Source organism: Xylaria bambusicola, assembly GCF_022495145.1.
Source record: "Xylaria bambusicola strain CBS 139988 unplaced genomic scaffold F5B22scaffold_18, whole genome shotgun sequence".
Taxonomy (NCBI): domain Eukaryota; kingdom Fungi; phylum Ascomycota; class Sordariomycetes; order Xylariales; family Xylariaceae; genus Xylaria; species Xylaria bambusicola.
The window spans coordinates 338,861-363,403 of NW_025953571.1; the positions used below are offsets into that span (position 1 = coordinate 338,861).

Consider the following 24,543-nt stretch of genomic DNA (forward strand, 5'->3'; position numbering starts at 1 on the left):
GTCGTTGAACCATGATCTTTTTTTTTTTTTCTCGCTCCCGCTAGTGGTGGCGTCCTGCGAGAAATGCTTCGCACTAGAGGACCCTGATACCAGGCTCGCCAGGCTTCTTCTGCGAGACTGCTACCAAGGCCCCAACACCCGCAGTTATCGTGTCTTATCGTGTCTTATCGTGTCTTATCGAATGGTCGGCGCGGCCGCCCGCAGGCCGGAGGTGGGGTTTTTGATTCACCGCTCACCGCTTGGGGAGGGGCAGAATTTTTTTTCAGGCTGTCCCCTCCACAAAGCACAAAGTCGTAAAGTGGGCGCCATTTGCACAAATAATAAGTTGGCCGCAGCGCTCCTGTCCCTTGACAAAAACTTCCTGTCTTTCGGCATTCCTCTCTCCCACCTCTCACATCCCCCAAACTCCACGCAAAGATGGCCGAAGAAGTCTACGACGGTGCCGTTGGCATCGATTTGGGTACGTTCACCTCACCCTTCACTCGCGACCCTCGCGACCCCGCGCCCGGTTCTTGATCCCGTTCTCGATACCGTTCTCGATACCATTCTCGATAACTACTATCTATCATCATGAACATCCCATAGACTGACTGATGCGGCTATCAGGTACCACCTACTCTTGCGTTGCCATCTACGAGGGAAACAATGTCGAGATCATTGCCAACGAGCAGGGTAGCTTCACCACCCCTTCGTTCGTCTCCTTCAACGAGAAGGAGCGTCTGATTGGTGAGGCCGCCAAGAACCAGGCTGCCATGAACCCCCGCAACACCGTCTTCGATGTCAAGTAGGTCAACCACCATTCTTTCTATCTAGATTTCTATCTAGATTGGACGCGATGCCTCAAACCACCCACCCATTGTTCCAGGAACCGCTTTCTAACATGGTTTCCATCACAGGCGTTTGATTGGCCGACCTTTCAGCGACCCCGTTGTCAAGAAGGATATTGAGTCGTGGCCCTTCAAGGTCGTCGAGCAGGGCAGCTCCGGCAACCCTGTCGTCGAGGTCGAGTACCTCGGCGAGACCAAGACCTTCTCCCCTCAGGAGATCTCCGCCATGGTTCTCACCAAGGTAAGCCAGCCATATCCAATGCAACATCTCGAGTTTCCGGACTATTGCTGACACACCCTGTCTTATAGATGAAGGAGATTGCCGAGACCAAGCTCGGAAAGAAGGTGGAGAAGGCCGTCATCACCGTCCCCGCCTACTTCAACGACAACCAGCGTCAAGCCACCAAGGATGCCGGTGCCATCTCTGGTCTTAATGTTCTACGTATCATCAACGAGCCTACCGCTGCCGCTATTGCTTACGGTCTCGGCTCAAACAAGTCGAACAAGGAGCGCAATGTCCTGATCTACGATCTTGGCGGTGGTACTTTCGATGTGTCCCTCCTTAACATCCAAGGTGGTGTCTTCACCGTCAAGGCTACTGCTGGTGACACCCACCTTGGTGGTCAGGATTTCGATACCAACCTCCTCGATCACTGCAAGAAGGAGTTCCAGAGGAAGACGAAGAAAGACATCTCTTCCGACCCTCGTGCTCTTCGTAGACTCCGAACCGCCTGCGAACGTGCCAAGAGAACCCTCTCCAACGGTGCCCAGACCACCATTGAGATTGACTCGCTCTTCGATGGTGACGACTTCTTCCTCCAGATCACCCGTGCCCGTTTCGAGGACCTCAACGCCAAGGCCTTCGCCGGTACCTTGGAGCCTGTTGCCCAGGTCCTCAAGGACTCTGGTGTTGAGAAGAGCGCCGTCGACGAGATCGTCCTTGTTGGTGGCTCAACCCGTATTCCCAAGATCCAGAAGCTGCTGAGCGACTACTTCGACGGAAAGAAGCTGGAGAAGAGCATCAACCCCGACGAGGCCGTTGCCTACGGTGCTGCCGTCCAGGCTGGTATCCTCTCCGGAAAGGCCACTTCCGCTGATACCTCCGACCTCCTTCTGCTGGACGTCGTTCCCCTATCTCTTGGTGTTGCCATGGAGGGTAACATCTTCGCTCCTGTCGTCACCCGTGGTCAGACCGTCCCTACCATCAAGAAGCGAACATTCACCACTGTTGCCGACAACCAACAGACCGTCCAGTTCCCCGTCTACCAGGGTGAGCGTGTCAACTGCGAGGACAACACCTCTCTGGGTGAATTCACCCTTGCTCCTATTCCTCCCATGCGGGCCGGTGAGGCTGTTCTCGAGGTCGTCTTCGAAGTCGATGTCAACGGTATCCTCAAGGTCACTGCTACCGAGAAGACCTCCGGCCGCAGTGCCAACATCACCATCGCCAACTCGGTCGGCAAGCTCTCATCTTCTGAGATTGAGAACATGATCAGTGACGCCGAGAAGTTCAAGAGCAACGATGAAGCTTTCAGCAAGCGGTTCGAGGCCAAGCAGCAATTAGAATCCTACATCAGCCGTGTCGAGGAGATTATCTCCGACCCGACTCTCTCCCTCAAGCTCAAGCGTGGCCAGAAGGAGAAGATCGAGGAGACTCTCAGCGATGCTATGGGTCAACTTGAGATTGAGGAGTCAAGCGCTGATGACCTCAAGAAGAAGGAGTTGGCTCTTAAGAGACTTGTGACCAAGGCCATGTCGTCACGATAAGCACGTTAATGATTTTTCCGGTTTTCATCATTGGGACATAAACGGGCGCTGATTAAATTGCGCAAGGGCGGGCGTCACACATACGAAGCGTATATAAACGCGAACGAGGGACGCGTCGACGGCATGAGGTTTGAATTCGGTATGCCTTGATATGTTTAGGGGTAAAGATAAAAGTCTTCTGGGATGATTCACGCCTTTCTTCTACGCACTTATAACGCCCTCTACCATCTCTCTTTACCTCTCACGCGACCAATCTTTTGATTCTCAGCGTACCTTGCATGTAGACTAGGAAGACTGGGAATGAGGAGGGGAAGCACATTCAGCGATATATGAAATATGTTCTTAAAATATCTGATCCAAGTCCCTTCTCCTGTGCTGTTGATGAAACCTCGTATTTGTATCCTCAAATACTATTGAAAACTCTGCTCAGGAGGTTAGCCTTCCGACAAGTTATTTAGTCGTGAGAAGGTAGGTTGTAGATTCCGATGTAGCCGGTTACTCATGAGAGCCTAATATACGCACGCACAGTTGGGCATGCAGTTCGCCTACGGCTACGGGCGTAATATAGTTCATTCCATGACCTTGAAGAGACATGCAGCCAATACTGAAAGCGATGTTATACAAACTTCGCGTCATGAATCAGATCAATGAGACCCAGCAGTTAGAACTAGCTTTCCAATTGTAGGCATATACTTAACTAAGTCAACTATTAAGACCAAGAAGAAATTGGTTGGCGAAGGACTTTCGCCAAGAATAATCAAACCATCGATTCAATACCGCACTGACCTATCCTCCAGACCAGAAAGTTGACGTGACAACAAGGGAAGAGGTCCAGGCATAGAAATAAAGCCATTCACAATATAATAATAACCTATTAGAGCTGTAATAGATCACTTGAAGTTGGAAGGCTGTGTTGGTTGTTTGTTAGACGGGGCACGATCTACGTATGCATGGCTTATTTTCGGCGTGTGGGTGTTTCTTGTTTTCTTGTCTGCTGTTCGGTCGTCTTCACTGCGAGCTTCGGTATTTTCTATAGCAACTGTTTATTTGGGCTAATTGAGAACGATCTTGATAATGATACTACAGCGAAGCGTGATCGACTGGTTCTTACGGTGAGCTCTGTGGTAATAGTTCGTCTCCTCACATCTTCTTTTCTCGCTCAATCGGCTCATCTGGCTAGTATATCGATCTCCCGCTGAAGAATAACTTGGATTCTGAGCAAGCAAGGTTTGAAGATGAAATCTTTACATGTCTGAATTGGCTGAGGGGCTTTTGCTGGTATATTGTATTGTGCATCGTCTGAGATGGTTGGTTCAGTGGAAGTATGTTTGAACCAAAAGTAGCACGTTCTTCCTCTCATAATTTCTCCCTTTTCTCATGAAAAACACTTTGGATTTGATTATATGCTGGCTTGTCGAATTTACATATCCTTATCTCAATGCCTATACTTCTTGATTTTCGCCTCCATCTGAATGCTAGCGATGTAAATATGATTACGACTAGGAATTCACCGTACAATTTATATTTTCGAGATCTATGTATTCAAAAGACTCACTTATAAGTACAGCATGAGACAAGAAATTCATGAGGCGCAACGATGAACATTGTCTCGGCCTAAGATGTACTGAGTACAGTAATGGCACAGCCAAGAGATGACGTCACCATAACACGATGAACGCAACACCACAGCACCAAAATATCAACACGATAATAGCACCACTGGACTAGGCCCACCACCATAACGCAGTCCATATAAAAAGCGGGGGAGCATAACGCCCAGCGAGCACCTAGTCAAGAACGTACGGACTTCATCAACACATTCAGCAAACATAATTCATCGAAGTGGGTAAATAGTCAAGTGAGCTAATTGGAAAGGATTCCAGAATCATCACTAAGTCCTGTATCTAAACCTCTTTCAAACTTAGGATCGATGTTAGATTGGAATACGGGTTCTATATTACAGTAAAGACAGAACCACATCTTGAGGGAAAGGAATCGTATATAAAAGACCGTCAAAGAACATCGAGCAGAAATCTCAAAGATGGCAGACAACAACAACCACCACCAAACAGAAGATCATTCTTCCACGCACCCAAATCCAAACACCATGCGCGCCTGGGTATACTCCAAAGCAGGCAAGAGCCTCGCCTCAGCCCTAACACTAAGCAAGACAGCCCGACGTCCGCCATCCCCACTACCCGCAGACAAGCTGCTCGTGCGAGTAACGCACATGTCGCCGAACCCAGCAGACCACAAAGTTCCCGAGATAGGCCAGCTCGCGTCGCTCGCGCTGACACGGTCCTTCACAGCTTCGCCGGGGATGGACTACGCCGGCGTCGTCGAAGAAGTCGGGGCGAAAATCAACAACACTACTACATCTAGAAACGCGGTGAGCTACAAACCCGGCGACAAAGTCTTCGGCAAAGTCGAAAGCACCCCCTTCGGGACGTTAGGGGAATACATCCAACCGTTTCCCAACGGGTGCGTTCCCCTCCCACCATCCGTCTCGCCCGCATCAGCAAGCACCCTGGGCACCGCGGCGCAAACAGCGTACCAAACCCTCATCCCCTACATAACCCCAGGCGCCGGCGACGAAGTCTTCGTCAACGGCGGCAGCGGCGGCGTGGGCACGTTCGCGATCCAGATCGCGGCCAAGGTCCTCGGGTGCGTCGTGACAACGTCCTGTTCGAGCCGCAACACATCCCTGTGCTCTTCCCTCGGCGCAGCCACAGTCCTAGACTACGCCACGACGGACATCGCTTCGGCCCTGCGCGCCCGGGGCCAAGTCTTCAAGCTCGTGGTAGACTGCGTGGGCGGGAGTCCGGCGGACCTGTACACGGCCGCCAACGACTACCTGCTTCCCTCGGGCACGTTCGTGCAGATCGGTGGGGACTTCAGTCCCTCTGCGCTCTGCGCGACGGCGTCGCGGGCTATGTGGCCTGGTTTCCTCGGCGGCGGGAAGCGCGCGTACAAGTTTCTTGTGATGGAGACGAGGCGGGACGATCTGGTGCAGCTCGCGCAGTGGATGGCGGAGGGCAAGATCGAGGCTGTTATCGATGGTGATGTCTACCCCTTTGAGGAGGCGCCGAAGGTCTTTGAGAAGTTGCAGACGAAGCGGACGAGGGGGAATCTGGTGGTGAAGGTGTCAGATTAAGCATCTAATATGGTCGTGTCTCCTTTCTTTTTGTTGGTTTGGGTTTCGGGTCTCATAGGATGGCATATTTATGGGATATCTATGGGATATCTATGGGATTTATATGGGCACCACGTTGATTAGGGGGTTGGAAGGCGTTTATAGTATGGGTTCAATCAGGCGAAATAACCAGACATTCAATCAATTCGCATTGGTATAGCAGACAACGGATAACATCTAACTTCGAAAATTTCAATTGGCTCAAAACCAATGATTCATGTATATTTTGATCATCTATGCAAGACACCAGCGTCCCTTAATTGACGCCCATGTCTATTGGTATTTGTAATAACTATTCGTAAGGACTTGTCGTGGCAGCCCACGTTCTATAATTCTTTTGAGTGGGTGATTGATTATGTAAATTCCGTCGTGCAATCTGATGTTTGAGAACTAGGACAATTCAGAGCTGATTGCAACTCATTCAGATTCCCACTTGCTTTACTTTTCTACGCAAAGCTGGCGCGACGCCGGATATGATAATACCTAATTATACCCGCAACAAGGCAAGGCTAGGCAAGGTATCTGTCAACTGAATCGTGGGGGGAAAATTGCCTCTAGCTTTTAGTAGTCATGGCGAGGCCACCTGGCGTCATTGTACCAGATGCCGGGGCTGGAGTGGCGGAACGAGTTGGTGGCTGAGATCGATTGTGAGCCATGTGCGCTCTAACCAGGTGGCCAGCAGCTAGGGCACTGCAAAGGGACAGTTCACCGGCAAGAACGGCACCACCAATGATTCGAGCTAGGCGGCGAGCGTTGTCTCCAGGGTTCGTTGGATGAGAACCTCGGACGCCTAGCATATCAAGCATGGCGCTCTGGGGTTCTAGAATCGTACCACCGCCGAGGGTACCAACCTCAATCGACGGCATAGAAACGGCTATCTGTAGAGAACCATTAAGGCTAGAGAATTGTTAGCAAGCCAAACTTCGTAAGAACGCATTAGATCTTGTCACTTACTTCCTCATGGTGGTAATACAGTTGGCACTTTCAACCACTTGCGCCGGATCCTGACCTGTGGCAAGGAACACAGCGGCAACAATGTTAGCGGCATGTGCGTTGAAACCACCGACTGAAGCCGCCATAGCAGATCCAATAAGGTTCTTAGAAATGTTCAGTTCAACCATAGAATCAACATCGCTCTTCAGAACAGCCTTAACTACATCACCAGGGATAATAGCTTCGGCAACAATCGACTTGCCACGACCGTCAATCCAGTTGAGGGCGGCCGGCTTCTTGTCAATACAAAAGTTTCCTGAGACTGAAATGATGTTCATGTCGTCGAAACCAGCCTCATTTGCCATTACACTCAAAGCATGCTCCACACCTTTCGAAATCATGTTCATGCCCATGGCGTCACCAGTCGTAGTCTTGAAGCGGATATAGAGATTGGTTCCAGCCATGGCGGTCTTCATTGTCTGCAGTCGAGCAAACCGGGACGTAGAGTTGAATGCCTTCCTCATTGTAGCTTGTCCCTCTTCCGAGTCAAGCCAGATCTTGGCAGCGCCAGCACGCTCTAAAGTCTCGAAACTAACACAAGGCCCACGGGTCATGCCATCACCGGTCAAGACAGTTATAGCACCACCTCCAGCATTGATAGCCTTCGCACCACGACTTGTACTGGCGACAAGGACACCTTCAGTGGTGGCCATAGGAACGTAATAGCTTTGACCATCAATAACGAGGGGACCAGCAACACCAACAGGGAGGGGAAGATATCCAATAACATTTTCGCAGCAAGCACCAAGAACTTGGTCCCAATTGTAGTTTTCGTAAGGCAGCTTTGACTGTTCCAAAAGGCTCGTTGTGGCAGACGTTGCTCGGGTCCTCGAAATAATTGACCGCCGAACTTTGACAGCACGGGTGCAATCTCGGAGACTTTTCTCTAAGGCGTAGCCCGGGATTTTGCCCTTCAAAGATAAAGAAACAACTTCGCTATCACTCATTTCATATATACGCTTTTCTTTGAGCAAGACGTCTAGTTCTTCCGGGCTCCTCATAACCTCAGGAGAGGGTGGTGCTGAAGGGGGTTCCATGGGGGTCGTAGGGACAGGTGCTGGTTTAGGGGGAGGGGCTTTCATTTGAACACTTTCGTCATCAGTTTCGGCAGGAGTAGCAGGTAGTGTCGGCTTTCGTTTCGGTTGGATACCTCCTAATGGGAGTGCAACGTTATCCCGTGGATCGTTGAATCTCTCAGCAGCTGCAAGCTCTTTGCGGTCGATGGGGTGATCTGCAGCAGTTGGGTCTTTGATGCCCCAACGGGCAACATTGAACAGATATCCATTAAGCGCAACGCTCATAGCGAGAGCGATCACAATCCATTTAGACAATATCGGGTCTTCCAAACTGTCGAAAATGCTGCCTACCATACGTCCACCCACGCCGTATCGTTGAAGTCTCGTGAAGCCGTGCTCATCCTCTTGGCGAGATTCCGTGTCCGTGGACGGAACGGCGTAATGTACTGAGGGATATTCCAGTTCATATTTGATGGGAGTCAGGACGGTCACCACCGTAGTTCTAGAATGAGATTTGGCGTTGAACAGAATCTCGTCCAAACCGTTTGCAGCAACCTTAAAAGGGTCCAAGGGAGGAAGGCTTACGACGCCGCCCAAACCTCCGGACCATGATGTAACACCGGATAGACCGGTAGTTCTAAAAGGAATGGTAAAGATATTCAGGAGGTTAAGACCGAAGAAGCCAACGACCATCCAGAACTTGAATTTGGGGACACTGCTGCTCTTGGCATCCTTACCGAAGAGAGCCTGAGTAGCTCGATCTCCAGTGTCCTGTCTAGGCCAATCGTTGCTAGAAGCAACTTTCTCAGCCACTCGTCGGCTAACACCATCGTCTTCCAACGCTCGGCGCTCCTCGAGATGACGGCGCATGCGGTTCACTTCAAGTTTGATACTAAGAACGGCGGTATAGAAGGTGAAAAGGAGGATGCAATCGAAGAACAGAATCCATGCAGCCAAAAAACAGAACTGCTGAAGACCTCCCTGGACACCAGACGCGGCCCCAGCAATCAGGATAATGATTTCGATGAGGTAATCGCGAACAATTTCAAAACCGCTGTCCTTGATGGCTCGTGAAACAGCATACTGAATAACTCCATCGTTCGTGCTAGAGATGTTCGACGATTTAGCTCCTTTACCTGTCTGCTCGGGCTTTCGGTATTCTAGCGCATGAGATAGCACAGCGCTGGTCAATACAATGTTCTTCTCGAAGCCAATTGTAACAACTAGGAAGGGTAGACCTTCCGAGAGCAAAACAAAACTGACGGGTACTCCAAGCTTCGTTGTAACATTGAGACCGAAAAGGAATGCGAAAGTAGAAGAGAACAGGACGCTGATTGCCAACCAAGCATTTGAGCCGAGCTTCTTCATAGATAAGAATAGAGAAATGAAGGTGAGATGCATAGAAAGGTAACCGAGGACCATGATGACAATATCAAGGGTATCCGCATGCTTAAGCAGATCCAGGAACTCAGAGTAGGCATTCTGCACCCAACGTACAATGCTGTTGCCCGAGTGACCGCGGGCCACCTTCATAATCCACATCTTCTCCTCATCTTGTCCCAGTTCGTTCTGGCGCACTTCTTGGGCTGGCCCGTCGTTGGGAATCTCCTGGACAGCAGCGACAAACTCAGAAGCCTCGCTGTACTTGAGAGCGAAGGCTAGAGCGCTGTCTTGGGCATAGGTAGCAATCGAGTTCGACGTAGAGGGTAGATGAGTAACGGTCAAGTTGTCAGGCAGAGGTACGACGTGCGCCAGTGGAGCTTGTTGCGCTGCATTTTCGCTGGACTCAGGGAAAACGAGGGTAATCAGGGCCAGATGATCAGCGTCCTTGGGCGCTTTGGCATTAGGATCGAGAGCCTGCCATCTCCAGCCAGTCTCGGGGCCAGTTTTCAGGTTTCGGCTTCCTTCGACCAGCGAGGACCATTCGGCGTTCCGCACATTCCTCGTCACATCCAACAGGCTCTCTTTCATGACACCGACATAGGCGGTACTGGCCAACAGGGCGATCACGACAATGGTGTGGACTGGGTGAGAGCAAGCCAGTTTCGAGAAGAATTGCAAAACAGGGGTAATTTTTTTATTCATCTTGGAAGGAGGTGCATGAACGTCTTTCGGTTGCTCACCGCGAAAGCGGGAGGGGAGAAACGAAGAAACGGAAGCCATTATGTACAGCTACCTCGGCTGCATACATATGGAGGGGTCTCGCTACTATGCACTTGGACCGAGTGGCGTTAGTTTAAGCACATGCGCAGTATATCCAGCATCAATTGAATCACTCCAGCCATATTTCCAGGCAAAGAGATGGACAATGTGGGGAAGGTCTGAGACAGAGTTGCATACCTAAATGGAAATCTCACCAACGGTGAGGGGGCGCTGAGGATGGTGAATCCTTGCCAATGAAACGGCAGCGCTGTTGAAGATGCCGTGTAACTCTACTTAGTAGGTCGAGTAGAAAATGAAGAAAATTGGGTGAAATGGTGAGCTGATGATCGGTTTCTACACCGTTTCGTCGCTCATCGGCCAGTTGTCGGCGTTGACTTAATGTCCTTGCTGGTGTGGGGGCTGAAGCGTGACCAGGGTTACCGGCGATTGGAAGGATACGCCAGTAAGTTCTGATCGGGCTGGCGAGAGCACGAGCTTCGCCGGAACCAAGGGCGACAACTCGGACAGGAGAGGCTGGGTGAGGGTGGCACGGAGAGGGAAGAAAGAGAAAACACCAGAAGGAGGTGGGAAACGAAAGGGCGAAAGGATGATGAAGGGGTAATGTAGGCCGTAGGGGGGGGGATGGTAATTGAGAGCGTCGGGGCTCGCGAACAGAAATTTAGTGGGTTTATCGTGAGGCTTCGGGGAGAGCTTCGAAAGTCAAGGGCCCTAAAATTACAAATATGGGCCCACTCTGACCACTGGCGTATAACTGGCCCATAACTGGCTCAGTGATCTTGCCGGGCCAGTGTAGTAGTCGCTACCTAATCTCACGCTCAAGTAACGCTGCTAGTCCCGGCGCTGCCCTGACCTGGTAATGCTTTCCCCCCGATGGATGGCAAGGCAGGTACATACTACCTACTATAGGTAGGTAGGTACCTATGTGTGTACGCTACCCACATGCAGATGAGTGTACCTACCGCCTTACGGTGCAGTGCTACCTACCCTGGATGCATGTACTTACGTAGGGTAGGTACTTAGTTATTTAGTGCCTATGCCAAAAGCTCGACTATGCCGGCCGGCATGTATGCAGTGTGTGCCTGGGTAGATGGCCATGAATATAGTGAATACAATATAAACAAGACTCGGGAGTACTCTGTTGAAAGAACTATCTTTCTTCGATCTTTGAACTCTCCAAAAGTACCCATCATTCATAGTAGTGTAGGACTCTTTGATTATGTCCATTGTCGATCTCGCTCGAAAAAAAGACGGTCTCTTTAGTCCATCAGAGTCGATCCACAAATATTTCCAACTTTAGCCCGTTCCCTCCCACTGGGAAACGTTGATGGGCGTCTATAATTGCCCTGGACAAAGACGCAACGCGAATCTTGGTCCAAGAATCCAAATGCATTGCTCCAATCAGTCCGGCCAAATTGACCTCTGGCTTCTTGAAATTTCAGTAATATGATAACATTGAGTTACTTCTCACCACACATTCGTCCTAACAGTACTTACATAGGTAGTACACTACAAAAGCCTGGGTAGGTCTGGGATTTACGTAAGCGACCCATCTCAATTAGACCAAGCAAGTAGTAAGGCCGTTGGGGTACCTAGATACCTGTGGATCTGTGTGTGGATGGTAGATTAGGTCGACACTACTGTAGACGAGGCCACCACCGGTGCTTACATGTACGATCTCGGCTGACTTGCACCTAAAAGTTACGCTATGGTGAAACATCACGGACGATATCCCTAAGGCTTCTTGCAAGATGGTCAGTGCATAGTCAAAGGCTCGTTTCTTCAGTGTCGACCTAAGAACGATCAGTAGGTGAGACAGCTCATCTAGTCATCGTGATCAGCCACTCTGTCGTCTATTCCAGAGTGGGGATATATATAAATATACATGCTTAAAAAAAAAAGTATCTACTTGAGTACCTAGACGTGAAAGACATGCATACCCGTGGCGCACATCCGGGAAAAAACGCCCCCATGTCCAGTACACCGCTATCGAGGTTTTTACTTGTCAAAATCTCATAGGGCTAAACGAGCACATCCGTGTAATTCTACATATACTTAGGCGCAATTTTAACTACTGACTCCGCACGACGATTAGCAGGTAGGTAGCGTAGATAGTGTAGATTAGCAGTGTGTCGCCCGCGGCTCCAGCGTAGAGAAAGACCTAATTACAATTCACTTTACTATGAATAGTTACCGCATGCTTATGATTCCCCGGGCCGGGCATTGGCTATTTTTTGGCCTACATTCCTTTGATAGCTGGACGGGATCGTCTGGTAACCTAAAACAACGATCCATAGGTATTCTGATATTTGAAGCAGTTTTATGGTGAGGGGATAGGTAATCGTTTGAGACATGCAGCTAATGCTGCCTCAAGTCGTTCTCATATTGCTTTTTACTGCCTATTATAACTGATATCACACTGCAAGGTTGGGTATCTATCTACTTACAAGTATCTTTCTATCAACCGAGACATGATTTGGTGGATCTTCCACGAACTACGCATAATCTTGTCCCATCCCCGGCAGCTTACTCACCAACTAGTGTAGCTTATCTAGTGTAGGTCACATTGAGAAACCAGGCAAAGACCGTGATAATAAGACAAACTCTCGGTCTTTGCGCAGACAAGATCTAGGTACTGTACTCATGGAGCTAACTCAAGAATAAGTAACACAGCACTCCAAACTAGTGAAACCTGGGAGGATATACTTTTGTGTTCATGGCAAAAACTTTCCCAGGCGAATACGACAATGCAGCGGACTTAAGTTTACTGGAATTTTATATACCTAGCCTTCGACAATAAGTCTTGAAAAGGCAGTCCCATGCGGTATTGACACCTCCGTAGAGACGATGCATTGGAGCCAAAACGTGAGAATGTACAAAAGCTCCGTGGGTAATGTGATAAGCGCAAGACCCTGGGTAATACTTACAGTACAGAGAGGTGAGCTCCAATACGCAAGTATTCGGCTATCAGAAACCGGCAAGCATCCGAATCCGCACGACTTGACGATAGATAGATAGATAGCTATCGGGAGAGTCTAGATTCTGCAAGCACTGAACAGGGAAGGTCTTGGGCGCTAGGACACACGGCAATGTACATACAGTACATACTATGTATATGTAGGTAGATAGGCATGAAAAATGAGGGTGAGATCTTACGAAGATTGCGCCACTACTAGAGTACCTATGCTACTACTACCGTACTACCTTTGGCGAAACGGGCTTGCATGTGAATGTTTTGCGCCGGCTCAGATGCATTGCCGATGATGTAGGGCATTGACCTCAAGCATCAATTATTTATTAGGTATAGGTATGCATACAGCCATACATACATCCATCCATCCATCCATCCATAGATACTTACATACATACCTGTATATGGTATCTAAGTGCGGAAAGTTCTGGCAATCCTGGAAGCGGAAAGCGGAAAGCGGAAAGCGGGAAAGCGGGAAAGTGAGTTGGAAGTGAGGCAGAAGCTTAACCCTACTGCGTAAATCTTGATGCTGCAATCTGCGAGCGGACCCCCACAATCGTCTCTCCGATTCACGCTTCATACATACATACTTACTTACTCACTTACTTCCATGTACCCTACCGTACACTAACTACTGTGATTGTGCTGGTGCTGCAGTCATCAAGCTCTGGCTCAAGCGAAGGACCTCAGGCCCGTCCAAGCTTACGACCCTAGCGCGCGATCCTTCCTCCAAGGTCCTCCTGCACAGCGGCCAAGCGCCCGCGTCGACGGCCCTGGTGCACTCCTCGATCAGGTAAGTCCGAAATCCTTCCTTGGCGGCATCTTCCGCGCACGCCTTAACACAGTAATCACCGGCCAGCCCCACCACGTAGACGTCGGTGACGGCGTGCGCGCGCAGCAGCCCAGCCAGCCCGCTGTCGCTGGTCCGAAACGGGTCGTAGAAGGGGCTGTACATCTCGACGCGCCGGTCCGTGCCTTTCTCGAGCACCTCGTCCAGCTTGTCCGTCTCGAGCTCCGGGAGCAGCGCCGCGCCGCGCGAGCCCTGCACGCAGTGCACCGGCCACAGCCGCGTCGAGTAGCTCTCGGCTGCGTTGTCCGGGTTCACGACGGTGGCGAAGTCGACGAATGGCTGCTTGCCCGCGTGGTTGGCTGCGAACGAGATGTGGTCCTGGGGATGCCAGTCTTTGGTCGCGACCTTGAGGACGAACGGCAGGTCAAGCAACTTGTTGATTGGTGCGACGATATCACGGCCTCCGGGAACGGCCAGGGAACCGTTCTTTTCGTTGTTTTGTCAGTCGATTTGTTCATTCATCTTGAGGGCCCGTGACCTCGGGTCTGCTCGGGCCAAGGGAGGATGATGTAGGTACATACTGGAGGACAGAAGTCTTCTTGCACGTCAACAACAATCAATGCGGGTCTGAATTCGTTTGTCATGTTGATGATGGTATATTGGCTGATCTATTGCTTGACGCTTGCCACTTCTATCAATTCAATCTACCTGGGCTTACGGTTAGTTGGTCCTGATGCTGATGCTGACGACAACAACAATTTGATGAAGTCATTGGGAACCCAATAGTACTTGCTCACTAAAGTCCGAGAAGATAAGTATTCGTATTCGCAATGTTGTTTAGGTGTAACCCAAAGTACGACCGTTGTTTTGTCAACGCCATGTAAGCAGTGCACTTCTCTTCCTAAGGTAGGCTTCCAGCGATCCCGGGGCCGTGTCGCAAAGGAGATAGATAACGACCACGGGATGATGATAACAGGTATTAACGGCCAACGCGGGGTTCCCATGCGTGGCTTGACTCAACTCAAAGATCTGAGACATATTACAAACAATATGTCTTATGTTGTGGAACTACCTAGTTGCAATTCATTGACCAATCTCTTCGAGTATCCTCCATCTCATTTGATACTACTGGGCGAACTAGAGTTATAACTTGGCTTATATCTTTCCCTAGCATGAAGCTGCCGCAAGATAGGGCGTCAAAACACAGCATACCTATCTCCAGTTTTTGAATTTAGCAGAATTGGCATTCTCTCATGTTGTCTCGTCTGCCTTTTCATATCCAAGACACCAAGTTCCACGTTTACAGGATGCGAAAGAGCTCTGCACGCAAAGCATGACGTCATAAGACACTGTATCAAAAAACTGTCTCTCGGGCAGTAAGAGCAGCATGGAGCTTTTGAATGAAGAGCCCAAACTCTTGGGATGACGATCTTGATCCTCTCATAACCTGCTTCTCCTCAAACTCTGAAGCATCGTGCTACCATAACCGACATCCATAGCCCCTATCTATCCCTTCCCCTGCTAGCACTTTCGTACGTCTATATCACAGACAGTCAGTTGCACCCAAGCTCATGCATATTGCCTAATGAATTCACCCATTTTCCGCGCCACCTCGGCGGAACTTTCCTCGAATCCTAAAATATGACCAACGAGCAGCGTATCGTGCGGCGCGTCTGGCTCGATGTAAGTCTCGATCTCGTTCCCTTCCACACGCTCCATCTCCTTAACCCATTCCAAGCCATCGATGACCAGGATCTCGGCAGAGCCAAACGTCACAAGCATGGGTACAGACGTCTTGAAAGGGTGGCCTAACGGCGTGATGTACGGGTGTTCCGGCGGCACATCGCGAATATACGTTGCAGCGCCCCAGCGGCAGAGTTCTATGCCAAGGTAGTCGGTGCGGAAGTTGGGATTGCTCGTGACGACAAATTCGGGCCATAGGCTCTTCGCTGGCGCCGCCCACGGACATAATATGACGGCACTCTTGGGTTGCGGGATGTTGAGCTCAGCCCCGTACTCGGCAAGGTACCGCAGCAGTCCGATCACAAGATTCCCTCCCGCGCTATCGCCGGAAATTGTGATGTTGGACGCCGGGATCCCGAGTGTCCGCACGAAGTACAGGTAGCTCGTGAGCGAATCCTGCAGCGCCGCCGGGAACGGAGCAGACTCTGGACGACATGATAGACGGTATTGAGGGGCGAAGATATATCCCACTTTGCCGTGCTTGATGAAGAGCTCGGCCATTATGCCATCCTGGTCAGTCCGGCCTGTGCCGACGACAAATCCACCGCCGTGTATGTGAAGCAGAACCGTCCCGATGGCGCCGAAATCAGTTGGCTTCGCTGGATACCATTTGCCCCCTATTGTAGAAGGCTCAACGCTTGCACTGTCCAGGGGCCCGCGGTACACGTCTTTTGGAAACGGGTCAAGCTTCTCCCATCTCTCCTTATCTTTACCCGGCTCTAGCGATAGCGGTGTTGGTGTCTGTGTGCGACTTATCATATAGACGGATTCAGTGAGGAACCGGAGCATGATTGATTGTTTGAAACTCCACTAGAATACCACAGGTTAGTAATTGCTGTCCGAGGGAGAGATTTTGGCATTGCAAAGCTCCGATAGCATGATTCCAGTGCCATTAAGCGAGATTAAGTCTTTAACAGTAATAGAAGATGCAACATGAAATTCCTCACTCTTGAATGCGGCCTCGTGCGCGGGAAGAGAGCGTAGCTAAATATCCACACCGGCAGGCGGGCGATGATGGTGCATGAGTAAAAGAGCTTGTAGAACGCGCTCAGCACCGGGTACGACGCGAGAGGTCGCCCAGGAAACGTGACGGTAGGCATGCTTAAGGTTCTACGAGAAACCTGAACGAACGCCGACTTGAATGAATGAAAGTGAAATGACAGAGGTTAGTTCTTCCCCTTCCTCCGACTGAATAGAAAGTCGGAAGCTTGTTTGTTCCAACACACCCGCGCCGAATTTATCTATTGAGCGGTTGAGAGACAACAGTCCCTTTCACCTAGGCTTGTCAATAGTTGCTCTTCTGGGCTGATAGCTGATATCGTGCCACTATAGAATTAATGATTGATTGAAAAAAAAAAATGGCAAAGAGGAGGACGTCTCTCGTGGAACTACTTATCCAAGTTTTATCAGCACTTTCAAGTGAGACGATGCTCTCCGCATTTTGTCTGCATTCAGCTCACATCTGGCAGGCTAGATGTTCCGAATTGGGGTGGGTGATACCCTAGGTGAAGCGTGCCGAGGCAATATGCTAGAGTTGCAGTGTGACCCCATAAACCCCGAGTCCACGTGCGTAGTCATTGAACCCTACTCTATCGCTATGCGTGGAAGGCATTTCCTTATTCCTATATCGACCATGAAAATAGGAGATCAAAAAAGTGTTTTACAGCATCTTCTCTCTATTCTTAGTAAGAAAAATTATTGATGAGAGATACATCAACATACATGCTCGGCATGGTTCAACATCGTCAACAGGGGTCCTGGGCTATCTGAGCACACCTGAGCTGAAAGTGGCTCGAAACTTGCACTATCACGACCATTCATCCCAACTAGAGAAGGCTGGTACACATATTTTACCCCGAGCAGCTAATGCTGGTCTAGGATCTCCCTATTATGATAGCATCGATCTGGCAATTCGGAACTGTTCGTAGGATGCTTGAATTTGGTATGCATATGCATAGAAGCAAGCAGTAACCATCCTCTTGGGGGTATGAATACGTTTTCAGTAGCACTTTGGAAATAAAGTATTTGTGTGATGTAGACTACAAACTCACAGCAAGCCTTTGCGTGAATCATACTGCTGGGGTCCGAACTGTGCCTATCCGGATCGGATTAGTCGAGCGGTACAGACGTGTAACACATTTGCCTTTCATGGCATGAATGTAGAGAAGCAAACTTTTGATGCCACATGACGGGGATGGCTTATTCGCTTAAGTTATCCTATACCGTACGTATTGTATAAAGACTTACCTTTCGCCTCGGATGAGTCTTTTTCCCCAGATTCTCTCCGCGCTACCGTAGTTTAGTACTGAGTGCGGACCGGTGGAGCAACCCGTCTCCTCCTAGATCCCGCAATAGTAGAATGATTTTCCGGTCATGGGGTCCGGGGCCCAAAACCTGGGGTTCGAACCGGAAAGTTGGGCTTATCAAGACAACCGCTCAATATACCTAGAAAGAGGTTTATTATTTTTGCAGAACCTACCTCGACAGCCGTGTAAACCACCGAAGACTCTTATTATCCACTTCCACAGCCTCAAACCCTCTCCCATAGACCCCTCATTATGTCACGAACAATACTCTTAATCAACGGTCCCAACCTCAACCTCCTCGGGACGCGAGAGCCTCACATATACGGGAGCACGACGCTAACAGACGTAGTCTCGCAGGGGGAGGCGCAAGCTTCAGAGCTAGGTGTGAAGCTAGAAAACTTTCAATCGAATCACGAGGGGGCCATCATCGACCGGCTGCATGAGGCGCGGGGGAACGTCGACGCCATCGTCATCAACCCGGGCGCCTTCACGCACACGAGCGTGGCCATCCGGGACGCCATCCTGGGTGTCGACATCCCCTTCGTCGAGCTGCATATCAGCAACGTGCATGCGCGCGAGCCGTTCCGCCACCACAGCTACTTCCAGGATAAGGCCGTGGCTGTGATCTGCGGCCTTGGTACCTTTGGGTACACCGCTGCGATAGAGTTCGCGGCGAAGCATATGAAAATCAAGGATCGGCCGTAAGGAGTATGAGGGTGGAAGCAGAGTGCCGGTGAGCAGGAAGGGGGGGTCGATGATAAGCCTGAATGTTAAGCTGGTTTGGGATGGGCAGGAAAGTATGTGGTATCGCGGACGATATGTAATGAAACAAGAACTCTAATACTAGGTGCCAAACTAGATATTTTCAACGTATTTTACCATTCTATTTGTTGAGTACCTAGCTAAGTGTTGATGATGTTCCTCGTGAGTTATGTGGCGGATTAGGGTCGATTCACAACAACACAATTGGCATTTCAATACGCATGTCATTCGTTTTAGCTAGTCACAACACTTCGGATTCAAACGTCATACAAGCATCGCATTGATGGAGGCCCGTGCAGTACCGGGAGGTGTTCCTGTGCCTTTGAAAGGTACCCTACAATTCATCGTTCGAAATAGCCGTTTACGTATCCCCTTAGCTTCGTTATTCCTACCGCTCCCAAAAGTTAAGTGATTCCTAGAATTTAAGTTTGTGAGCCTAAGCATGTCCAAGTTTCTAGTATTGCATGTCCTGTTATGAGAATAAGCTGGTATTGATGCTGTAGACTAAAGGTACCCGCCACCAGTCCCTAAATCAACAAACAAAAAGACACAACGCGTTAAGTCATGATTCCGTACATTAATTCACTTTGCCACCATCTCCTCCAAAGCCTTGAATGAGTGATTACTTTAGTGGTATTCCTCCTCCCTCCGATTCCATACGCCCCTTACTGAACACCCGTGCTCACTCCGGTAAAACCCCCCGTCGGTGACTTGAACAGGGGTCGATAACAACGAACTACTTGACAATGGCGCCTGTCCATCTTCCTGTGTAAACCAATGCGAATTATGTTGAACATAGGTGGGGTTACATAATAACCGTTAGACCACTTGAACGTCTAACGGGGTCGTTTTGACGTTTGAGAAATTATTGTTGTTTTCCAGTTTAGTAGTAGTGCATGGGAATATCCCATGCATCGAATAAATAGCGGACGTACTCCAAAGTTAGGGATGGGGTCCAAAGGAGTGTGTCTGCTTCCGCCGGCCGCCCTCCTGGTTCCCAGAAAACTGAGAGCGCGTTGTCATCGAATCCTAAGGGCCATGGGCATGACCGCAAGCCCCAATCCAACACTTATCAAACTCGTCCAAGAGCATTTGTAGATCGTGGAGGAGGTGTGATCTCCGGTAAAATAGTTGTAGCTTAGTCATGTTAGTATAAACTCCACAATCCGTAGCAAGTATCGGTCACAAGGATACAGTAGAAACTTACATTGCGTGGCGGGGAGCCAAGGTTATTCAGAAGATCAATGTTATAGGAATACATGGTGGTGAACGTGTAACGCACGAACCACAATGTCATAGTAACGTGAAACTTCTTCCGCGGACCCGGCGTCTTCATCCACTGCAGCATCGAACGTTAGCGTTCCGTGTTTCTCGAGTAAATCGTAGAAAACCTCTAGAGAAGTGTGTGAGGTTTCGGGTGTACGTGGACCCAAGGGAGTCCCATCTTGCACTGAATCTCGCTAACAAAGTAGAGCAAAGAAGAAAGAAACGGGATAAGAGGAATGGGGAAGATTCTCACCCGATCAAAGTGCTGCCCCAGACATGCTAAGGTTGGTATGATGAGAACATCTGTAACTATCTTGTCCAACTTTCGAACGGCGCATTCGGAAATCGAAGAACCTTCCGTAGTCATCCACACGTTGCGGTGGAAGTCGCAAGCCTCCAATAACTCCAGCGCACTCTTCACAATACCCTTGTTCTCTGGCGGTTCCTATTGTAATTCATATAGGTTAGTAAATCAGACCGCGCTGTCTGAGCGTTTTGAACACAACTGACCTGATCGCTCTCAATCATATGGTGAGCTAGATCTCTAAAGCCCACACGGGACAGGGGGTAGTCTCTAGCTACGCCACGTCTTCTCCAATTCTAATCGTGGTCTTATCGTATTTGAAATCTTGCGGAACAGATCTCCGGTCCGATTTCTCCATTAAGGGGGATGTTAAAAGGTATTGGTGCGTGGGCACCGTTTTGAATTGTTACGGGTCCAGAGACCCCTGGTGGCAAGCTTCGAACAGGCGGATGATACAGCCTATATGATGAGCCAATCCGGCCATGGCGCAATGAGCTGGGTAGTCTGACATTGTGTATTATACAGCGTGATAACACAATGATACGCAGCGTAAGAAAGGATGCGATAATATACACAAGTAATGTGTATACTTAGGGATAGTCTTGGGGAACTGAAGATGAGAAAGATCAGAGTAGAGGGATTGGGATCAGACTGTGCTTTATATTATTTTCCTGAGAACTGTGTCCCAAGCAGGTAGTGAATAAGTTTTTTTCAGATACTTGAAAGTGTGCTCTTACACTCTTGATATTCCTCGCTCGCAGAAACATGCTTTACTAGCCCCTTGAGATTACACAGCATGTGAATAAGGGAGCAATGCACCGAAGACTCGACTGTCAGTCAAGGAAGGTGCTGTTATGCATCAAGCTCTCCCTTTGTATAGCCCGTACGCATGTGCAAAACAAAAACATGATGACGCCAACTCCCTCAGAGGCAGCGTTAATGATTATTCTTGGATATACCTGTAATAGTGTCCTTCTATGGCAATCGCTGTTTCTCAGGCCACAACAAAAGTTTTCTCCTTTCGTCAAGGAACATGGTCACAATTTACACCAGCGGCCGCTATATTGGGCCAGTGTAGGTATTCACATGAAAGTTTCTTCCCCCCAGATATATAGAGGATTCGGGGATCGACTGACTATTCTACTGAGCCCTATACTACCCTTCGGCCTACCTGTTTGACTACAACTGGCCTTCTACTCACTCTGAAAACCCCCTCTGACACCTTTACTTACCTGGTGCGTTATAGTACCTTCCCTCGTAGCATTCTACTCATCCCGGGTACTTTTGGTTCCCATACACTAGGTAGGTGTTCAACAAGTCACACTCTCACCTATACAACTATTAGGTTTCCATGTACTTGAGGCTCACGATTATGTATCGCATTATGGTATTTGAATACAGCAATATTTTTTTGTGAGCGGGCGAATTCTCAAGGGCTGAGATTGAAGATATCTAGATTCCTTCCAACAGTATCAGTGTAATTTCTTGGTTGTTGCTCTTCATCCTAGCATCCGCCTCGGCATTTTTGAATCTCATATGAATTAGTCTCAGGAGCGCAGTACACGGTAGATGTAGACTTCTAGTGTTGCGCAAGGGTTCTTCTAACCTTCCTGAGGGCAAAGCTGAAGCTGTATACAGGAAGTGTGGTCAGCATCTGGTGCATAGGGGAGATACAGGTACAAGCACTAGATCGATCTGGTGCCTATCCGGAGAGAGCATTTTGACAAATTGTTCTTTGTAACCCTACAACCTTGAAGATGCCTTATGACCTTGTAACACTATATTAATCGATAATATTATTACTGCTTATTCGGGGTCGCGGAAGTCGTCTACTGAAGATGACCCAGAAGTAGATCAGTAGATAAAATAAGGGACCCAAAACTAGGCAGGTATAGAGCAATATTATCTGCAAGATTTCACCTATTACTTGATTCAGGAACCTAGCCTTTTCCACGTTTTACATGTGAAGAACAAGTTGTACCATGGTGCGCGTGGACAGTATTCACACATACCAGATAATGAATCCGTGAACAGACAGTCCCATTGGCTATTGATAGAATGAGGTTCATAAGTTGACCAAGCAACCATGCGCCCGTAAGCTTCTGGCAAATAAAGCACAGGTAAGGTACTTATGTCAAGGTATGGCCATTCTTGCATTGACCCAACTAGGTAGTGTAGGTGATCTCGAATAAATTACAATGCCCTCCCTCATCGTCCAGTCCATTCTATTCCATCGTCATAGCGTTTCTCCCCGGTAGGGCTAAGGGATACCTGCGAAATCTCAGTGCAAGGTATTATCGTAGCTTGCGGATTCTTGGGTCGCTAGCCATGCCTTGTCGAGGTATGGCTATTGTGCCTAGGTATATCAAAATTGCATATGGTATATTTCAGGGTTGGACCTTGCTGAAGGTTTCGGAATGAATGTCTAACCCACCTACTCGAAGGATAGTACAACGGAGAGTATAGCATTAGTATCGATGAAGGGCTTCATCAAGATTGACAACGATATTGCACGCCGCCCTGATTATTCGGGAGGAGAATCCTTGGCAGACACTGCGGAGTGCATTGATTGTTTTCGCAATAATCGAGTAGATAATCCGTTCTCACAACCTAGGAACGTAGGCTATCGCAATACTCTAGGTGATAATCTCACATAAAACTGCTCGTATCACCCATGAATTGCGCTGTAGAGGTGATCCAAGTCACCAAAAGTTTCTATCATTATTATAAAGGAAATCTTAAGCGCAGTCTTCGAATAAAAAACCAACGCTACTGTTCAAGCCATCTAAGGTTGCTTGATTCGCTTGCCAAGATATATTTCATCAGAACCCAAAATGATACTGACTTATATGGCTAGGTCGGAATGACGACCTCGCGGCCAGGTCAAGCCGACACTGAGCCTATCCAGAGAAACCGCTATGCATGTTCATCGTCAGTTGATGCCACCTTCCTAAACGCCTGTTGTATCATAGCACAGAGGTCCTGTTCTCTTGTGCTAGAGTTAACCTAACTTATGCCACATTAAATCTACCTAAGCGGCGCCTGTACTTTTGGACGGATCGCCCTTAGTCCTAGGTACACCGTTCGCGGGTCATAGTTTTTTGTCTGGGGATCCCACCATGCGATGCAATCGACGGTTAGGACGGTACGCTGGGTTACTACTTCAACGAGTCCAGACACGCATATCGAACCCCTGGGGGGATAGGCAGGTGGCCGACGCCATTTCTGTGCCAAGTTCTTCTTGAACTTATCCCAGGGACCACTGGTGTGTTCCTGAGCTGTTCGAGTCATGTACACTTTTGCACTTGATACGGTCGGCACACTGCTGTCCACGCTAGTCCCTGTACCTAGAGTCTCAGGCGTTGTTGTAGAGCCTGCGGCTCTCTTGTCCATCGAAGGCAAAGGACTAGTAGCTGAACCCTCGCTTGTGCGGTCCTGAGAGGGGAAGGGTGGTGAGTCCGAACTAGGCTTTCTGGCCTGCTTGTTAAGCTGTAGTAATTTTTCCATTGTTTGTTGCATATTGGATAGTGAATCCTGTTGGGATTCGTACCCGAAAAACCTCGCGATAGTAGTGGCATTTTGCAGCACCAGTGCATTGGTGAAGCTCCATAAAGACGAAGTTAGCGCCGAAGGCCAGAGTGCTTGCCTTGTCCAAAAGACGGCAGTTGAATCAACTGGCTGTGTGGTCCACGTAATACCATCCCCTCCGCCAAAGGCCAATCTGAGTTCGAGTTAGTCGACAAGTATCTGGGAAGAGAGTTCGAAAGGATCATACCCCTGTCGGACGAAAGTTGGTGGTGGTTTTAATGGGTATTGCACGTCCAACCAAAATCGAGAAACAGTGGCGTCCTTTCCGCATCTGCTCGTCAGTTGACGATCGTTCGCAACAGCACGACGCGCCATCTCAGCAAGGTTGGCTATTCACTTGTGAGCAGCTAAGTTTAATAGGATGGCTGGGGTGAGCTGACTTCGAATTGATGATAAAAGCGCTTGATTCCTGCTAACTTTTATATATTCTCGCCACTCGGGATCGGAACTCCGGAACGGCACTGGTTCGACTGTCTGTGTGAAGCCTGGAAATGGGATGAAAAGAGGCTCTGCCTCTTCATCTTCAAGTTCTTGGAGCTCCTCTTCCGTGAGTTCTATATCCACTTCTTTTACCAAGACGATCAGAGCTCGGGTGACGATCTCGTAAAAAGCATAGCTGAGGCCGGCTATGACGAGTACATCTCTATAGCTTTACAATCAGGACAAACTGACGCTCTAAGGGGCGGAGGAGTGGGCGTACGAAATCTTAAACCTTTTCTTCCGAAATCTGACTCTCTGTACGCGGATAACATCGGCTTGCGGAGCGCTTGTATTTCTAACTCGCGCGCTGAAGGGCAGAAGACGCCGTAGGCGGAGGAGTCGAAACATGGTGGGCAAATTGTGAGGCGCGCCACAGG

The 24,543-nt window shown here is 49.2% G+C and overlaps 8 protein-coding genes across 8 annotated transcripts; 3 read left to right on the plus strand and 5 right to left on the minus strand.

Annotated features, from left to right (window-relative positions):
- The first annotated feature begins 273 nt into the window (after nucleotides 1-273).
- Nucleotides 274-2,950, plus strand: F5B22DRAFT_605104 (hsp70-like protein). The gene is made up of 4 exons (XM_047974823.1): nucleotides 274-460; nucleotides 607-784; nucleotides 897-1,068; nucleotides 1,137-2,950. Exons 1-4 carry the CDS (start codon nucleotides 418-420, stop codon nucleotides 2,592-2,594), a joined length of 1,851 nt encoding a protein of 616 aa, XP_047831260.1. The 5' UTR covers nucleotides 274-417; the 3' UTR covers nucleotides 2,595-2,950.
- A 1,751-nt stretch (nucleotides 2,951-4,701) lies between these two features.
- On the plus strand, nucleotides 4,702-5,748 carry F5B22DRAFT_636077 (uncharacterized protein; the record flags this gene model as incomplete). Its single annotated transcript, XM_047977240.1, has 1 exon — nucleotides 4,702-5,748. The coding sequence occupies one exon, from the start codon at nucleotides 4,702-4,704 to the stop codon at nucleotides 5,746-5,748; it is 1,047 nt and encodes a 348-aa protein (XP_047831261.1).
- A 593-nt stretch (nucleotides 5,749-6,341) lies between these two features.
- F5B22DRAFT_646150 (hydroxymethylglutaryl-coenzyme A reductase) lies at nucleotides 6,342-9,959 on the minus strand (the record flags this gene model as incomplete). The annotated part of the gene is made up of 2 exons (XM_047978691.1): nucleotides 6,342-6,684; nucleotides 6,742-9,959. 2 exons carry the CDS (start codon nucleotides 9,957-9,959, stop codon nucleotides 6,342-6,344), a joined length of 3,561 nt encoding a protein of 1,186 aa, XP_047831262.1.
- Nucleotides 9,960-13,489: 3,530 nt separating this feature from the next.
- Nucleotides 13,490-14,864, minus strand: F5B22DRAFT_130913 (isochorismatase). Its single transcript, XM_047968958.1, has 3 exons — nucleotides 14,507-14,864; nucleotides 14,299-14,425; nucleotides 13,490-14,203 (listed from the first exon to the last, which is right to left on the minus strand). Exons 2-3 carry the CDS (start codon nucleotides 14,359-14,361, stop codon nucleotides 13,559-13,561), a joined length of 708 nt encoding a protein of 235 aa, XP_047831263.1. The 5' UTR covers nucleotides 14,362-14,425; nucleotides 14,507-14,864; the 3' UTR covers nucleotides 13,490-13,558.
- On the minus strand, nucleotides 14,865-16,747 carry F5B22DRAFT_130912 (alpha/beta hydrolase fold-3 domain-containing protein). Its single transcript, XM_047968957.1, has 2 exons — nucleotides 16,408-16,747; nucleotides 14,865-16,270 (listed from the first exon to the last, which is right to left on the minus strand). Exons 1-2 carry the CDS (start codon nucleotides 16,558-16,560, stop codon nucleotides 15,287-15,289), a joined length of 1,137 nt encoding a protein of 378 aa, XP_047831264.1. The 5' UTR covers nucleotides 16,561-16,747; the 3' UTR covers nucleotides 14,865-15,286.
- A 1,028-nt stretch (nucleotides 16,748-17,775) lies between these two features.
- Nucleotides 17,776-18,652, plus strand: F5B22DRAFT_130871 (catabolic 3-dehydroquinase). Its single transcript, XM_047968956.1, has one exon. The coding sequence runs from the start codon at nucleotides 18,019-18,021 to the stop codon at nucleotides 18,469-18,471; it is 453 nt and encodes a 150-aa protein (XP_047831265.1). The 5' UTR covers nucleotides 17,776-18,018; the 3' UTR covers nucleotides 18,472-18,652.
- A 905-nt stretch (nucleotides 18,653-19,557) lies between these two features.
- On the minus strand, nucleotides 19,558-20,322 carry F5B22DRAFT_646154 (uncharacterized protein; the record flags this gene model as incomplete). Its single annotated transcript, XM_047978692.1, has 4 exons — nucleotides 19,558-19,665; nucleotides 19,736-19,867; nucleotides 20,048-20,239; nucleotides 20,305-20,322. 4 exons carry the CDS (start codon nucleotides 20,320-20,322, stop codon nucleotides 19,558-19,560), a joined length of 450 nt encoding a protein of 149 aa, XP_047831266.1.
- A 2,803-nt stretch (nucleotides 20,323-23,125) lies between these two features.
- On the minus strand, nucleotides 23,126-24,514 carry F5B22DRAFT_636081 (uncharacterized protein; the record flags this gene model as incomplete). The annotated part of the gene is made up of 4 exons (XM_047977241.1): nucleotides 23,126-23,819; nucleotides 23,874-24,015; nucleotides 24,067-24,329; nucleotides 24,387-24,514. The coding sequence occupies 4 exons, from the start codon at nucleotides 24,512-24,514 to the stop codon at nucleotides 23,126-23,128; spliced, it is 1,227 nt and encodes a 408-aa protein (XP_047831267.1).
- Nucleotides 24,515-24,543: the final 29 nt, after the last annotated feature.

What these genes read in the sequence shown, in the direction of transcription:
- F5B22DRAFT_605104 (XM_047974823.1), top strand. Translation starts at nt 418, where the DNA reads ATGGCCGAAGAAGTCTACGACGGTGCCGTTGGCATCGATTTGG. An exon ending in TGCCGTTGGCATCGATTTGG is followed by an intron (nt 461 to 606) that starts GTACGTTCACCT and finishes TGCGGCTATCAG; the next exon opens with GTACCACCTACTCTTGCGTT. An exon ending in CCGCCATGGTTCTCACCAAG is followed by an intron (nt 1,069 to 1,136) that starts GTAAGCCAGCCA and finishes CCTGTCTTATAG; the next exon opens with ATGAAGGAGATTGCCGAGAC.
- F5B22DRAFT_130913 (XM_047968958.1), bottom strand. Translation starts at nt 14,361, where the DNA reads ATGACAAACGAATTCAGACCCGCATTGATTGTTGTTGACGTGCAAGAA. An exon ending in AAGAAGACTTCTGTCCTCCA is followed by an intron (nt 14,204 to 14,298) that starts GTATGTACCTAC and finishes AACAACGAAAAG; the next exon opens with AACGGTTCCCTGGCCGTTCC.
- F5B22DRAFT_130871 (XM_047968956.1), top strand. Translation starts at nt 18,019, where the DNA reads ATGTCACGAACAATACTCTTAATCAACGGTCCCAACCTCAACCTCCTC.
- F5B22DRAFT_130912 (XM_047968957.1), bottom strand. Translation starts at nt 16,560, where the DNA reads ATGCCTACCGTCACGTTTCCTGGGCGACCTCTCGCGTCGTACCCGGTG. An exon ending in GCACGAGGCCGCATTCAAGA is followed by an intron (nt 16,271 to 16,407) that starts GTGAGGAATTTC and finishes GTGGTATTCTAG; the next exon opens with TGGAGTTTCAAACAATCAAT.